General features: G+C 34.5%; 2 protein-coding genes across 3 annotated transcripts; one reads left to right on the top strand and one right to left on the bottom strand.

Moving 5' to 3' along the window:
• Positions 1–791: 791 nt before the first annotated feature.
• Positions 792–6,720, bottom strand: LOC110797096 (protein disulfide-isomerase). The gene is made up of 11 exons (XM_022002214.2): positions 6,394–6,720; positions 5,306–5,336; positions 4,872–5,159; positions 4,357–4,545; positions 4,138–4,260; positions 3,546–3,680; positions 3,335–3,454; positions 2,666–2,783; positions 2,296–2,408; positions 1,935–2,158; positions 792–1,183 (listed from the first exon to the last, which is right to left on the bottom strand). The coding sequence occupies exons 1-10, from the start codon at positions 6,579–6,581 to the stop codon at positions 1,940–1,942; spliced, it is 1,524 nt and encodes a 507-aa protein (XP_021857906.2). The 5' UTR covers positions 6,582–6,720; the 3' UTR covers positions 792–1,183; positions 1,935–1,939.
• Positions 6,721–8,737: 2,017 nt separating this feature from the next.
• LOC130467190 (B3 domain-containing protein REM9) lies at positions 8,738–14,130 on the top strand. Of its 2 annotated transcripts, none has more exons than XM_056835620.1 (6): positions 8,738–8,946; positions 9,074–9,167; positions 10,031–10,379; positions 12,340–12,455; positions 13,121–13,362; positions 13,692–14,130. In XM_056835620.1, coding segments are annotated over exons 2-6 (780 nt in total). In that variant the 5' UTR covers positions 8,738–8,946; positions 9,074–9,095; the 3' UTR covers positions 13,693–14,130. The 2 variants fall into 2 exon arrangements, with proteins under 2 accessions (XP_056691598.1, XP_056691597.1); XM_056835619.1 differs by having other exon boundaries at positions 8,739–8,946; positions 9,070–9,167.
• Positions 14,131–15,751: the final 1,621 nt, after the last annotated feature.

Raw genomic sequence — 15,751 nt, 5'->3', positions numbered from 1 at the left:
AATCTTACATCCATTCATCTCTTGTATTTAGGTCCCTGCAATTTTGCCAGTATTAATGATAATGACATTATGCCAATCCTCAGCCTTGATAACCTGCAAACCCACGTAAACCCAGTCACCCATATTGTTTCTGAAAACTCCCAAGGGAAAGCTCGGGCTTCCATAATACACTTCTCTAAAGGGAGTTGAATTTTATTGAAAATGAAAGAATTTCTCCTTTTCCATAACGACCAAAGAATGAAAGGGAAGAGAGTTCTCAAAGGGATTAGAATTTGAGTTTGAGAAGCCATTCTTGAATGGGAGATTGGAAGAGGTGAAGAAAGAAGTAAAAAATACTCCAAAATGCTCCCACCCTTGCTTAGATTATGTTATTTTGCATTTCCGGCCGCATTATCTTCAGGTGTATTAAAAAGTAAGTGTCAGTATTATGTCCCACATCGAAAGATGAAGTAAATAACTTCTACTACGTACTTTATAACCTAAGTGGAGTATTTCTCCTGGTTTTAACACTCGGTGTATTAAAAAGTAAGTGTTAGACTGTCAGTATTATGTTCCACATCGAAAGATGAAGCAAATAACTTCTAGTTTATAACCTAAGTTGAGTATTTCTCCTGATTTTAGGACGGAACCTCACTTCAGTTATATTCGTAGGTCGGAAGAACGAGATGGCGTAAACATTCCATTCTTCCTACAACAAGCCTTGCAGTGTTTAAACTTGACTTGCCAGAAGCACTGATAGAATTCTACGCAGTCGAAGTGATTTAAAACCGTGAACATTCAGAGACATGAAATGAAGCAGCAAATAAAGTTAAATCTAACATAAAAAACATCTTTCTAGTCAAAAATCCATGGCAACTTGAGATCTAAACGATGATATACTGATACATCTCTTTAACTAATTAATAATTTAACTACCTCCAAAATCGTCAGATCTAAAAAGCCACAAAATAAAACCACATACAGGGCCTCATGTTTATTAAAGAACAGAGGGAGAGAAAGAGAAAGAGAGAAAGAGAAAAAGAGAGTGTGTTTGTTGAGGCAAGGTGACTGGAAGATGGCAAAAACCCGGGAAGACGGCCATGTTAGCTTCTGTTGTGAAATCTAACAACTAGCTAATCGAGTGGACGCTGTGTGGTGTAAACTTGTTCCCGTCGATCAATCCACCATCTTAAGACACTTTTTGCTGTAGGAAAGGTAAAAAAGAAAAGCTGCTTAGTGTCTAGCGTTTTATCATGTACAAATGGAAATATTGTTGATAAAAGAAAACCTTTGTTTTCCATGCAGAATGGGAAATTGGGAAATTGGCCCAGAAGGCCAGAACCTTCATACATTCAGCAAGTTCAACAAAAGCTTGTGAAATTATGTATTCAGATTCACAACTTCTTGTTGGATCTTATTTAGAGATGAGTATTTTCATAAAATCATCACTTTGGCTCCGTTTGGTTTGGCAGTAAGCGTTTTCAGTGAAAAATGATTAATTTCCGTGGAAAGCATTTTCCAAAAGAAAACACAAATCCAAAACTAGTTTTCCTTTGTTTGGTTTAGAGTTGTGATTTGTTTGTTTTTACAAGAAATTTCATAGAGTAAAGGTAAATAAGAGTAGACGGGGAAAAAGATTCATAGAGAAAAAAGGTAAATGAGAGAAGAGGGTGCAAGGAGGAAAAGTGAAAAATGTGATTTCCCTGCCTTTCAAATGGAAAACGTTTTCCATCCTAGAGGGTGTTAGGGAAATTGTTTTTACACCCCTTGCCAAAACAAACAACGGAACATGATTGAAAGAGAGGAAATCATTTTCCAAGAAAAAACGTTTTATACCAAACCAAACACTCTCTTCAACTGGTGTGGTCCGTGTGGATGCGAGAAGGAGACTGGATTTAATTAATCTTAGCCGAATAGTAAAATAAAATAAAGAAATAAAGGAGTTAAAAGTTCACCTAAATCACAACTCGTCCTTGGCTGAAGATTGCTCAGATGCAGCTTGCTCAATCGAAGGTTGCTCAGCAGCTGGATCCCTATTCTTCTGAATGAAATCAATTATTTCATCCTTGGTCCTGTCTCCATCGTATGCTACGATTTTCCCACTCGCTGTTCTGAAGTACAAAGTTGGGTAACCTTTAACATCAAAGGTATCATCTAGGAGATCGTTTGCAGTTGCATCCTGTGTATTCATCCCACTCAAAATTAGCATATACTTCGTAAATATTAGTACAACACTTGCAAAATCTATTAAACATGTTCGAAATTGTTATAAACAATAAGTAAATTAGTAACTTAAAGAAGAGGGAGAAGTCTTACAAGTTTGGCGATGACAATGTCTTTGTCGTTTTCAAAAGAAACAGCAACTTCGTCCAAGATTGGAGCAAGCTTTTGGCAATGTCCACACCAGGGAGCATAGAATTCCAAAAAGACTGCAGGAATTAAAGAGATGGTTAGTACATGAAACGATGTAGTGAACTTAGGCTAAGGTGTTGTTTGGTTGACATACAAAAATATGGGAAGTTAGAATTCCTAGGAATCGCAAAGTTTCTGAGTTTTTAACAAGTAACTTCCCACATTATTAACCAAACAACTCTAGGAAGTTCCCATGAATTTGCATTTCATGTGAAATTCTACTTCCTATGTGAACCAAACGAGACCTTAATACAACGCATGCAAAAAACCTTACCATTTTTGCCAGAGTTGAAAACTATATCCTGAATGGTGTCTGCAACAACCACCTTTACAGGCTCGTTGTTGGTTTCAGGAATGGGTTCGGACTTCCTGTGTGCGGCAATCTTTCCTTCCTGCATTATTGCATCACATAGTCCAGTTATTCTTGTATACTGGCACATTACTTTCAACTGAAAATTCTCAACTAAAGAAAAAGTTGCCAACTAAGGGGTGTTAATGAGCCAAGCCTGCTCGCGAAATACTCGATGCTCGGCTCGAGAAAGCTTGGTCAAAGCTCGGCTGTGCAGACTCGTGAACAAGCTCAAGTTCTTTTTAATACATGTATTTTATATGAAATAATTTTTCGAATAAATTTATTTTTAACATATAAAACCATAGGAAAATTTGATAAACATGTTTCTTAATTAAATATTTAATGATCAACCTCGAACGAGCCTATCGAGCCTCAACAGAACCCATCGAGCTTGAGCCGAGCTCGGTTTTAACATTTTGAGCTCGAGCTCAATTTCCCAGGCTCTACGAGTTTCGAGCAATAGGCTCGGTCTCGGCTCGGCTCATTAACACTCCTATTGCCAACAAAACCAAAAAGGCCAATGAAACAAAGAAGAAAAAGATAAAAGCTCGAGGCAATTTAAGTTAATAACTATTAAAAAAAGAATATTACATTGTAGTCCTTGACCCATTGTGCAATTTGATCTGCCTCCACCTTCTCTTTAACGTATTTCTTCCCGTCATTTGTCTGGACAATAATGAGAGGCACCTGGTCCTCCTTGAGACCGAAATACTGTACAGAAACATTGATACCGGTTAACTTACAGTCGTATTTACAATGACAGCCACAAAATTAGTAAGAAATTTCAGAAAATCGAATCTACCTGGAGTGCTCCAGCACTGGCATCAAGGTCTCCCAATAAAAAGCTAATACCCTGTGATTTGTATTCTCCGGCAACCTTTTCATATTTTGACTTGTATGAATCAAAGTCAATGCTGAAGTTCATGAACAACAAGGCCTGATCCAATTCATAACTATCTTTTGTAAGTCATAGAGAAAAATAAGTAGCGACCAAGAAGATAACCTCGGACAAACACTCTACAACAAAGCAAAAAAAATGAACAGAACAGAAAGTGCGGGACAGCCGACCACAAATAGAGATCCAACTAGCCGTATACATCAAGGGGTAGAAGTAGAACTGAATTTAAACAGAATTTAAGATGAAAAGCAATTAGCTTGTGATGCAGAATTGCAAACTGTAAGACCATTGTGAACCACAATAATTTAATCTAGGATATGCAATATGCATTTGAGGTTCAATTTGCTACTCTAAAATGTTCACATTCGTCAAACTTTTAGTTAAAGATATGATGTACTCCGTACATGTCCCAATATATCATCACAAAACTAGTGAAGGATAATTTCATAAACAAAAACATGGGAGGCAATTTGCCCAAAATAAACAGATCTTATACCTTGGCATTGGGGGAGTTAAAGAACTTAATAACATAGGGATGGTGTGCGGGGTCCTTGCTGAAAATAGTCACAGTAGGGATACTGGATTCTTCAATGGACTTCTCCAAATCCGCATTGAAATCCTACATATTATCATGAGGTTTTATCAGCTCATGACGATACCAGAAAAAAAACTGATAGGTTGGCAACAAAATTTGAGTGAATAACTTGCTATATACCTGAAAGTCAACCACAAGTTCATCGAATGGCTTGAAAAGCCTAATAGTGGGCTTCTTCACAGATGATTCACCCCTTGGTAGGAACTTTGCATCAGTAGTGTGGCCAAACTCGTAGTCAGAGCGCAACTTCTCAGCCAAGGCTTGGAAGCTTGTGTACTCTTCTCCGGAAAATTCTGGGAATATACCAACCTGAAACGAACAAGAACATAAAAATCAATATCTAAACACACATACTACCTCCGTTCCACAATACATGCAACATTGTTTTCTTTCATGTATTCCAACATGCTTCTTTGGACATCAATATCTCTAAGTGCGTATAAGTAAAAATTATAAACGTTTGATATTTGAAATTCTCGCATTGATACGAATTTAACAATATCTCACTTGTGAAAGAAAGATTGTCAAAGTTAATTGATGAATAGTGCCTAAATGAGAAATGATACATGTATTGCGAAACAAAGGTAGTAAAAATGAACAGAAACAAGAATATAAAGAGCAGGACAAGGACTTACAATAACAACTTTGTCTTCCCCAATAAGAGTGGAAGCCTCATCAGCAGATTTAATCTCAACTGATGCAGGACCAACTTGCTTTTTCAAATAATCAACAATTCCTTCGGCTTCCCTTGGACCCTTGTACTCCTGAACATTTTTCCCACCGTTCCTCACAATCTTAATTGTAGGGAATCCCTTAACTTCGTATTGAGAAGCAAGTTCCTTGTTGGCATCCTCATTGGCATCCACCTTTGCCAAAACAATGGCAGGTTCGTGACTGCTCAATATGGATGCGGCTTTCTCATACTACAAAAAAGAATTTATAACAAGTCAGCAAAGGAAACCATAGGCAATGACATTGTTTAATCACGAATCTTAAATAGTTAATCAAATACTTCGTAATAACAAAACCATATGAAGCTATTTAAATAAGAGGAAGGAACCAAAATTACCTCGGGAGCTAGACTCTTACAATGGCCACACCTGTAAGGAGTAGAACAATCATCTAATTAGCCATGACAGACCATTGAACAACTAGTTACATATCTAAACGAAAAACGACTAACGATTGCAACAGGATAGAATCTATTATATAGCAGTATAGTAGTGAAATGCAATGATTTGAAAGGAAATGGATAAACTATAAACCGGCAAGTGATCATTGCAGGTAGATTCCCGACATATGTAAAACCATAATGCTTGACGAAACAAAAAGCCTAATTGGCACATTCACGCTACAGATCCTCCATGAATCCTTGTAGAGTACTAAAGCATCATAAAAACAACTTGATCGAGTAATACGGACAGAATGGGAGTATAAACAATTGAAATTCCTCAAAATTGCCTTTTAATTCTTTTTATTAAAGGTTTTGATCACAAAGATTCAATACTTTTACATAAAACTGGTCCAACTGAACCTTGTTCACTCCACCTAATTTATTGTAAGGATTAAAACTGATTTCTACAGCCTGAATTTGATTATAAGTGGCTAAAATAGGTTTTGGAATACAAATTAACACTTGCTTTCAACGATTAAGCTCGTTTTTATCGATTAAAACTGATTTCAACAATCATAACATAATTCAGCCAATCAAAAACCTCATTTTTGCTGATTAAAAGTAAATTTTGATTTAAGTTGATTAGAACAGTGCCTCATTCAAAATCAGACAAATAAATGCAAACCTTTAATAACAATACAGATCTAACACTTATGACTTTCACATATCGAATTAAAAACGATCGAAAACAACATTTTATACAGATCTCAGTGCAATCACTATAGAGTTGACCTTCCGAATCACAAAATAAATCTCACCATCACATTCCGATCATTCATAATTCTTCAAATTTCACATAAAAGCAATCAAATCACAAATAATTCAACACATTTCCACAATCCACCCTCACAATCATCAACAACACGTCGCAAATTAAAAATTAAAAAAAAAATCGCACAACACAAAACAAATTACATCATCGAAAATCAAAGAACAAAACAAAAAAATAACAATACTTGTAAAATTAAGATTGAATCTCATACCATGGAGCGTAGAACTCGACGACAATGAAGTCACTTTTGGCGATAGTTTCAGAGAAATTGGAGTGATCAAGAGTGAGAACGAACTCCTTAGCATCAGCTGGAGAAGCATCGGTAGAGTCAGAAGCAGAAATCGAACCGAACAATGCCAAAAGAGAAACAACGAAGATTGAAACCCTAGAAATCGCCATTGTTTATAATTTCTCTCTCTAAAAATGATGAACTCACAGTGAGAGCATGTCCGAGTTTATAAGAGAGTGTGAGAGGAGGAGAAGTGGAGGAGAGAGAAACAAGGACAAGAATGTAATAGTCACGTGGAAGTTTTCTGTTGAGATGCATAATTTTGCGTGCAACTCGCATTCTTAGAGGTCGAGATTTTGACGTGGCGGGTTTTGATTGGGTGGTGTTTCGTGGAGTAACTTTGCTGTGGTCTTACGTGTAGGAGTATTGGGGTGTTAAACATGACAAGGTTTGTCCAATAGTGTTCTGACACGTGTTAAGAGTTGGGTTGTTAGTATTTTAATTACCATAATTATGTCTTAATTACCTAATTTAGAGTTGACCCATAGGCAATACAAAAGGTCTTGCGCGCACAAGGTGTATAATAAATTTATTGTACACCAAGATAACTTTAACCCTTTTCTTTGTAACTTTAACCTAGTTTTGATTAACTTTTATATTAGTAAAAAAAAATTGATAGATAAATATTTTAAATGGTTAAATGATTAATTTTATACATTATTAGTGATTTTGAAGAAATAAGTTTTACTAAAATGAAAAAATTTATCACTTAAAAATAGATAACTTTTACATATATAAGCTTAACTTTTAAGCATTTTGGGTTAACTTTTACTTTGGTGTACAATATTTATCGTACACCCATTGTAAATAAGAATTTGTGTGGGCAATAATACAATGTTTTAAGAAAGATATTATTTTTCTTAAAATGTTGAGATCATGCTTTAAAAATATATCATGTAAATCCCATATTATATAAATCGCATATGATTCGCATCTACACTTTCTATTTGAGAAAAAGAAAAAAATCAATAAGACCCGATCAAAGGGCTGGCCGGATCGGATACGGGTCGGGTCGTGACATACAAATTCAACCCATTATATCAGGCTGGGCCGGTAGGTAAAACTTTGGGCTGATTTTGTAAGCCCAAATCTGCTATTTTGGGCAAAATATGACAGGTTTTGGGCTAATTTTATAAGTTAATTGTTGTTTTAAGTTGCTCAAAATAATTGGAAATCAGGTCTGGTCGGACTGGGCCCGAGAACGAGGCTCAAAAACTCTGCCCCAAATCCGATTTTTTTGGGTCAGACTGGGTAATGGGCCGGGCTTAAGTTGATCAGGACTTGACTTGGTTAATTTATTGAGTTAAAGGCTACGTATCTTTACCTAATAAAAAATTTTGACCAGGCCAAACTATACTGGCTTAGACGAAACTAAAAAGTAGAAAAATCATATCAAACCAAGTAAACAGAACATATCAAATAAACATATGTTAACTCGTTAACCGTTTCTTGAGCGGTTTGTCGGTCTAAATGCATGAATGAGTGAAATCAATCTTGCGATATTTTTATTTTACCACCTTTAAAGTACACATTTTATCTTTTATTACTTTAGTTAATTTTTGTGGTATTTTTTACCACCTTAAAAACTAAAAGAATCTGGATTTTATCACCAACTAGAAATTTCCTTCAACAATATGTTAGGTAGGTTGTTTGAGTGATGGGTCTAGTACAGATCCGACCTATTCGGGTTAGGTTCGGGTGAGGAAATTTTCAGGTCAGGTACGATTCAATTGCTGATAGAAGAATCTTCGTTCTGGTACGTATCTAGTCAGGTCTATTAGGTTCTAGTCAATTTAGGTATATTGAACATTAACTTATAATATGATGAGAAATTAAGCCATCTCAATTATATTTGGTCTCCGTCGGTCCAACTAGGTCATCCAATTTTGAGTGCGGGTCAGGTATATATTTTGCTTTTTTTTTTTTTTGATGCAAATATATATTTTGTTTAGGTTTACCAACAACCTAGTAAATCAGTCCTTGAATCCTTTGCACAAGAATTAACTCATCGATCCAGTGGTAGAGCCACGGTACCTATAGGAGGATCTTGACCCCACTTGAAACAATTATTTTTTATGATAGTTAAATTTTCATTAATTTTTGTAAAAAATACTTAATTTTAGTAAAAGTTTCATCAATTTTTAATAGTGATCTCGCTAGCTATAATTTTTGGATCCGCTAGGCACTTCATTACTTTTTTTTTTTTTTGACAACTCACACTTCATTACTACGTACTCTGTACTATTGTGATCTTCTGCACGATTTTTTACTACTCTAGTTTAACTTCACTTACATTTTGCCATTTTTGAAGATGTAGTACTCTACAAGCTAAACCTCTCAATTCTGACAATTATACACAAGAAGATATACCCCAATTGAAATTGATGCTCAAATTCAAAATCTTCATAAAAAAAACCTTCTTGTTCTTCAATTCTACTTATCCCATATCCCTAATTAAGTAACTGATTTAACAAGGTTAGTCTTGCTCCTTGTTTAATTGATTAGTTTTGTAGCATAATTAACATTAGAATATTATTGTGTTTCTTGTTTGTGCATATATTTATCATGCTTAATTGTGTTGTTTTGATTTGATTTTAGTCAGGTTTTGTTCAAAAAGATTGAAGATGAACGAGTTCCAGCTTCCAAACAAGCCTCACTTTTTCCAGCCTCTCCTTCCTGACTTCCTCACCAATTTCGTAAGTTTCTTTAGAATCACCTAATAATGAGCCCGGCCCGGAAAAATAGCGGCTTATTTTTAAGGTCCATTTTCGGGCCCATCCTGATCCGATTTTAAATTATTTTCAGTGGGTTTTTTGGTTTTAAAAGTTATACTTCCTCCGTCTTTTAATACTCGTAACGTTTGGACTTTTGCCACTATTCATATAATCTACTTTCACTATTCTTAGTGCTTTTTATATTAGATAAAACATAGTCATGTGGGATCTTGTTAGATTCGTCTCAATGTGTATTTTTAAAATATAACTTTTTATAATTTTTGCATAAAGAGAATTTAAGATATAAATGATCAACGTTGTGCATTGGCATGCGTGAAACTAACAAACGTTGCGAGTATTAAAAGACGGAGGAAGTATGATCTAAATTGAATCATGAACTAAAAAATAGTCATACTTATAGTAATTATTTTGAAAACTGACAACAAAAAACTAAAAACTACTTTTTGTGGTTTTTGTTTTTTGGTTTTTATTTTTGTGAAAAACAGAAAACTGAAAACAAAAAGCTATACCGAACGGGCCCTTAAAAACTGGAATTTTAGTTATAAAATTGACACGGTATGAATGACCCACAAACCCCATTATTTTTGGCTTGAAATGGCGGACTTTGAACAGAAGTTTGGCCCGACCTGACCCGACCTAGCCCAACCTAATGGGAAGATTTTTTGTTGTGGCCCGACCCGGCCTAATTGGCAGAATTTTGATAGTTTCATGATTTGGTATTTATGAAATGTTTTGTATTCACCTTCATTTACGATTAACAAAATCCTAATTACAAAAACAACCGGAGTTAATCATAATAACTAATTTGTTGCAATTTGGAACAGTCTATTCCGAAGTCATTCCTTACGCAATATCTACCCGTAAAAGGCCGAGGATCAGAAGTGAAGAGCAAAGAGTTTGTTGTTTTAAGAAATAGGAAATCAGAACAAACTTGGTATGTTAAAGTTGATTTGCCAAACTACACTTTCAAAAAAGGTTGGAGGAAGTTTTGTGCAGATCACAACTTACAAATTGGTGATTTCTTGGTGTTTAAACACCAACGTGACATGGTTTTCGAAGTTTATGTCTTTGATCCAAGTGCTTGTGAGCGCGAATTTCCCGGTTTCGAGGATGATTCTATAGCTATTCAAGCAACTCCCTTGGCCTCTAGACCTCCAATTAATTATCATGATGGTAATAATTTAAATTATTTAGCTTAATTTTACAATAATGTATATTTTGTACTACGGAGTAGTTTTTGTGAACGTGATGCGTGCGAAGATATATATATATATATATATATATATATATATATATATATATATATATATATATATATATATAAGAAATCAAAATTATGTTAGGTGGAAGAAATTATTAGCAAAGTTTCTCTTACAAAAATTAAAAATTAAAAATAGACATCAAAATAATTGAAAGGTGGATTTTTATTTTTATTTTGTGTTTGTTTGGTCGAGTTTTGTTTTTTAAAAAAATAAACCTTTGTGATAAAGTAATTGATGGTGAGTTCCTTGTATTATTATTTTTTGGAAAAATTACTTCTAATAATCCAACCTTTTGACGATTTTCCATTAATAATCCAACCTTTAGATTATTATCTAATAATCCAACCTTTACACCCCGTTAACTTTAATTGCACCCAACCGGTCACCAACTTGATATAGCAGGTTACTTATACACGTGTCATTCAACTATTTGTTATAATTCATTTAAAAAAAAAAATCTTTTCCTTTTACCAGTTATTTATTTTCTTTCTCCTTCCTTCTTCTCTACTGTCGGCAGACATGGGAGTCATCCAATTTCGCAGTACTTAAAAAAAATTAAGACAAATCCCCCCAAATAAATTACAACTCAAACCGATTTACCTTCACCAAGTTGAATGACACCTTTTTTAGAAAATCGAAATCAAGAACCCATAAAATTAACAATCCATAGATTCAGAATTATACACCATAGCCACCAAATAATGAATTATCACCTCAATTAACCAAAAAGAACCACACATAAAACATCCCATTAATGGGATTAATTTAATTCGAGTTTCAGGGAAACCGTCACGATTACTAACCCGACTTCGAAATCCATGGCTGTAGAAATTCGATAATTAAGCAAAGAACTCTTATTTATTGCGGACCTTTGTGGTTTAATCTCATTATTTAATTGTGATTTTTGATCTTTGATTTGGAAATTATACAATTTATAAGTTGGAAAAATAGTTGAAACTTGAAAGTTTGAGGACATGGCTGAGAGAGGCTGTTAGGAATTGGGCAGGCATTGCTGGGTGGAGGAGATGATCAATATTGGTGTGAGGGCTACAAGGTAGAGATAGTGGCTGGGTTTATTTGGTTTGTAAAGAATGATGCAGTGTTGGAGACTTGGAGGAAGGAAGAAGAAGAAAGTAAGACGTAAATAAACAAAAAAGAGAGTGTAGAATTAATGTTTTTTTTTAAAATAAAATAAATTGAGTTGACTTTCTTATCCGGTTGTTGGTTAAATGGGTACAATAAAAATTAACGGGGTGTAAAGGTTGAATTATTAGATAATAATTCAAAGGTTGGATTATTAACGGGAAATCGTTAAAAGGTTGGATTATTAGAAGTAATTTTTCCTTATTTTTTTTCTTTTGGACCTTTTGCCGGTGATTAAGTATTTGATTAATTTATTTTCCTTTATGATTTTTTTATTCTGTTTTATTATTGAGGTTGGTATAGCTTGTAAGTTGTAAGTAGCACTCCAAGGGTGTTCTGGATTATAGATTATTATCCATAAGGGACACTGAAAAGTCATTTACGATAGTGACCTCAGAGTTCTCTTATGGAATAGAGATGATTATTCCCTATTTATTTTATGAGGTGGTTCTTTTTTTACTTTACAAAATGTCATTTCGTCCATTAATTTTATGGTGTTGTTGCTTGATCTTGATTGTTACACTTGAAATTTATTTATTGAGGCTGAGGGTTTGGAAAACTCTTAAAGACCGTAAAACTTTTGAATTTTACTTTGTGCTTAGAATATGATATGACACTAAAATCATTAGGTTAGCAACATAATCTTATTTTTCTCTTAGTTTCGGGGACAGAGGGAGTAATATTTTTTTCACGATAATTTTTTTTGACATGACACAATTTTGTTCTAGGATTGGAGAAGAAGGGAGACGAGGAAGATCCAAAAGAAATATCAACATTTAAACCATCTGGTCGCCCATATTTCCGAACTCAAGTAAAAAAAGCTGCTCTTGCTATTGGTTCAATAGTAAGTAACTACTTTTGTGTTGCATAATTATATTCCATTCAGAATTTGGATGCATATTTAAAATAGAAAATAATCTTCTAAACTATTTCCAATATATAAGGAAAAAAAATATATTCACTGGGGTCTTGTTTAATTCGTCTCAATTCTCTTTAAAAATATCAAAATTATATAATTTTTACTAATGTATAAATAAAGTAAAAAATAATATAAAATGTGTATTGGCAAATGTGAAAAGTAGAAACTACAACATTAGAGTAGCATATAGGGGTGGGGGGCGAATGAGAATAAGAGCACATAAATTACAAATGGAGGATTCAGAGATGATACTACTTCTCTGACCTCCAATTATTGATTGTGTTCGAACAACTCATGCATTGTTCAACCGAAAAATTAACCAAAAATTGATGCTCCGGCCTCTCATTATTGATTATGTTCTATACAGTTCATGCATGGTACAACTGCACAACCGGAAATTAACCAAAAATTGATGTTCCGGCCTCTCATTATTGATTGTGTTCTAACATCTCATGCATGGTACAACTGTACACCCGAAAATTAACCAAAAAATGATTTTCCGGCCTCTCATTATTAATTGTGTTTGAACAACTCATGCATGGTACAACTGTACAACCGAAAATTAACTAAAATGGATGACAAATTTGCAGTGGGTTCCAAAGAGTTTTGTGTTGCAAGCTGGGCTAGAAAAGAAAACCAGTCCTATGGTGTTGCTAGATGAGGAAGGGCATTCATGGTCAATAAGCCTAAAGTACAATGAGGGGCAAGATGGTCACTATATGTACAAATGTCCTTCAATTTATAAACTTATGGGCCTGGATATTGGCCAGCCCATAGTTTTTGAGCTTATTAACTCCAGCGGATACCTTCTCATGAAACTTTATAAGGAGTAGTAAGTGGCTTATTCTTCTCATATACTCCTCTTTTCTTTTATCCTTTTTTTTTTTTTTTTTCTTTCTTTCTTTCTTCCGTATCTACTTCATTAGGCTTTGTTCTCTTCATCTAGATTTAGTCTGATTTTTCTAATTTTTGATCTGATCTAATCGAGTCTATTTTGATTTGATGTGGTCTGATTTTCTGATCCGATTTAATAAACAATAAGAATAACGTGATGAGAGCAAAGCCTTAGTTAGCTTCTAAACACAAAATGTATTATTTTTCTTTGTAAGTTTGTTTTACTATGAATGTGATTAATCGTATTGAATGTTTGTTTTTATAAAGGGGTTGTGGAGACGAAGGATCGTTAGGAAGATAAAAGTTTGCCTCGGAGGAAGAGAATCGGATCGGCGTTATGGTGTGGTTTTATTGGCTAGCTATTAAAGTTTCTGATTTGTAGCGGGTATTGTTACATCGATGGTTAACCCACTACTAATAGAATATTTTAAAAATCGTTAACGATGATGAGTACGATTTTTACTACTACTATTATTACTCTCTGTTATTGGTGGCAGTTTACCCAATGGATAGACAAAGTTTTTTCCACTTGTAAGTGGGCTCTTTGTAAGACAAACTTCGGATTAGGTGTATGTGTATCAAGTTTACGTCTAGATGTATGAGTATAGACTCTTTAGGGTGTATGAGGTTTACTTTGTACTCTCAACTTGCTTGTGTCTAACTTTATATTATTTATGTAGTATTTAAGTTATGAACTCATTTCTCATTTCTAAGTTCTTAAATTATTTATTTCATCAAACTTTACAAAGTAAAGAACAACATTGATCTCCACCACCAAAAGACTTTACATGGTATCTTTCAAGAATTTACCGATTACGCTAGCTAGCATCCACGTCCTCCACCAGTGGCGGTGCTAGTAAGGGTTCAGTGGGTTCAACTGAACCCTTACTAGCTAAAAGCCTAAAAATAAAATCTGGTAGACTTAAATAACACACAAACAGGTCAAGTCATAATAAACACGCAATATGACACAAACAAAAGGATGCTAGGGTGGTTTTTGCTTTGCTTAACAAACCAAAAGGTCAGCAGATCGATTCTCTATCTCCCCTTTTTTCGGCTTCTCCTCTTCTTTTTGGTTCTCTCAAAGGTGTAAACTCTACCCAGCAATTTCCTTGCTTTTGCAAATTTATTTAATTGAAATATTGAAATAAAACTGTTTGAGCAAGATGAATTCGTGAATAGAATGTTCAACTTCAATGTTACTCTCTTAGATAACTTATATTAGTTTAGGGTATAATTTATTTGTTGCTTTACAATTGAGGAAGTTAGGGTTTGAAATTTAAATATTTTGTTGTAATGGCTAAATTGGAATATATGATTTTCAATAGGTTGATTTCGTTGATATGTGATGAAGGTTATAGAACATTTTTTGAAAAAACCGTATTTCAAAGTCACAAAAATCATCCACTTGTTCATCCCAAAGTTCAAGGCCACTTGAACCACCTCAAAATGAACCTCCCACTCCTCAAAGTGAACCTCTAATACAAGATGTTGGATTTTGGATTATGATTTTATTATATGCGTCCGAGGATTCCGAACCCTTAAGGAGAAAATCCTGGCACCGCCACGGCACTCCACCGATAGTTGACAACAAATTATCAAATTTACCACGGTAACGATTGATCGCTACGTAAAACCACAATAAAACTAATGGAAGAATAAGAAAACCAAGCATAACCCTACTGAAGCAACACCTATCCCATGTTAGCCAGCTGAGCTACGCAGATCTATGTTTGAGCCATACGTTATGAAATACGAAGTATATCATTATATCTAGACCTGTCAAAAATCGACCCGACCCGAAAACCGACCTGAACCGAAAATAATGGGTCCTGAACAAGATTTTGTGACCCGTAACCCGATTTTATCCGAATCCGAGCAACCCGAAAAGTAATGGGTCAAAACCCGACCGAACCCGTTTTGGACCAGACCGATTAAAAATCATTGTATTTATACTAAAAAATGAGATTATGAGAAAATTTAAGCATAATAAACACGTTGTTTTTACTATTGTTGTGTGTAATATAATTTTAATTTTAATTATACGCCATTTTATGGTTGAATTTGACTAAATATAAACTTGTGTAGGAAAATTTGTTAATTTTTGCTCACATTTTGTATTTTTATCACTAAATTAATGAAAATATAATGCGCGTTTTAAAATCTCTCAACCCGTTGGGTCGACCCGAACCCGAAAGTTCTGGGTCTTGAACAAGCATTTGTAAACCCGAACCTGAAAGTGACTGACCCGATTCAACCCGAACCCGAAAATATTTTTTACAACCCGACCCGACCAACCCGTTTGACAGGTCTAATTATATCTGCTT

Source organism: Spinacia oleracea, chromosome 2, assembly GCF_020520425.1.
Source record: "Spinacia oleracea cultivar Varoflay chromosome 2, BTI_SOV_V1, whole genome shotgun sequence".
NCBI lineage: Eukaryota > Viridiplantae > Streptophyta > Magnoliopsida > Caryophyllales > Amaranthaceae > Spinacia > Spinacia oleracea.
Note: the sequence above shows the minus strand (reverse complement) of the source record. Positions and strands in the feature narration are given on the sequence as shown.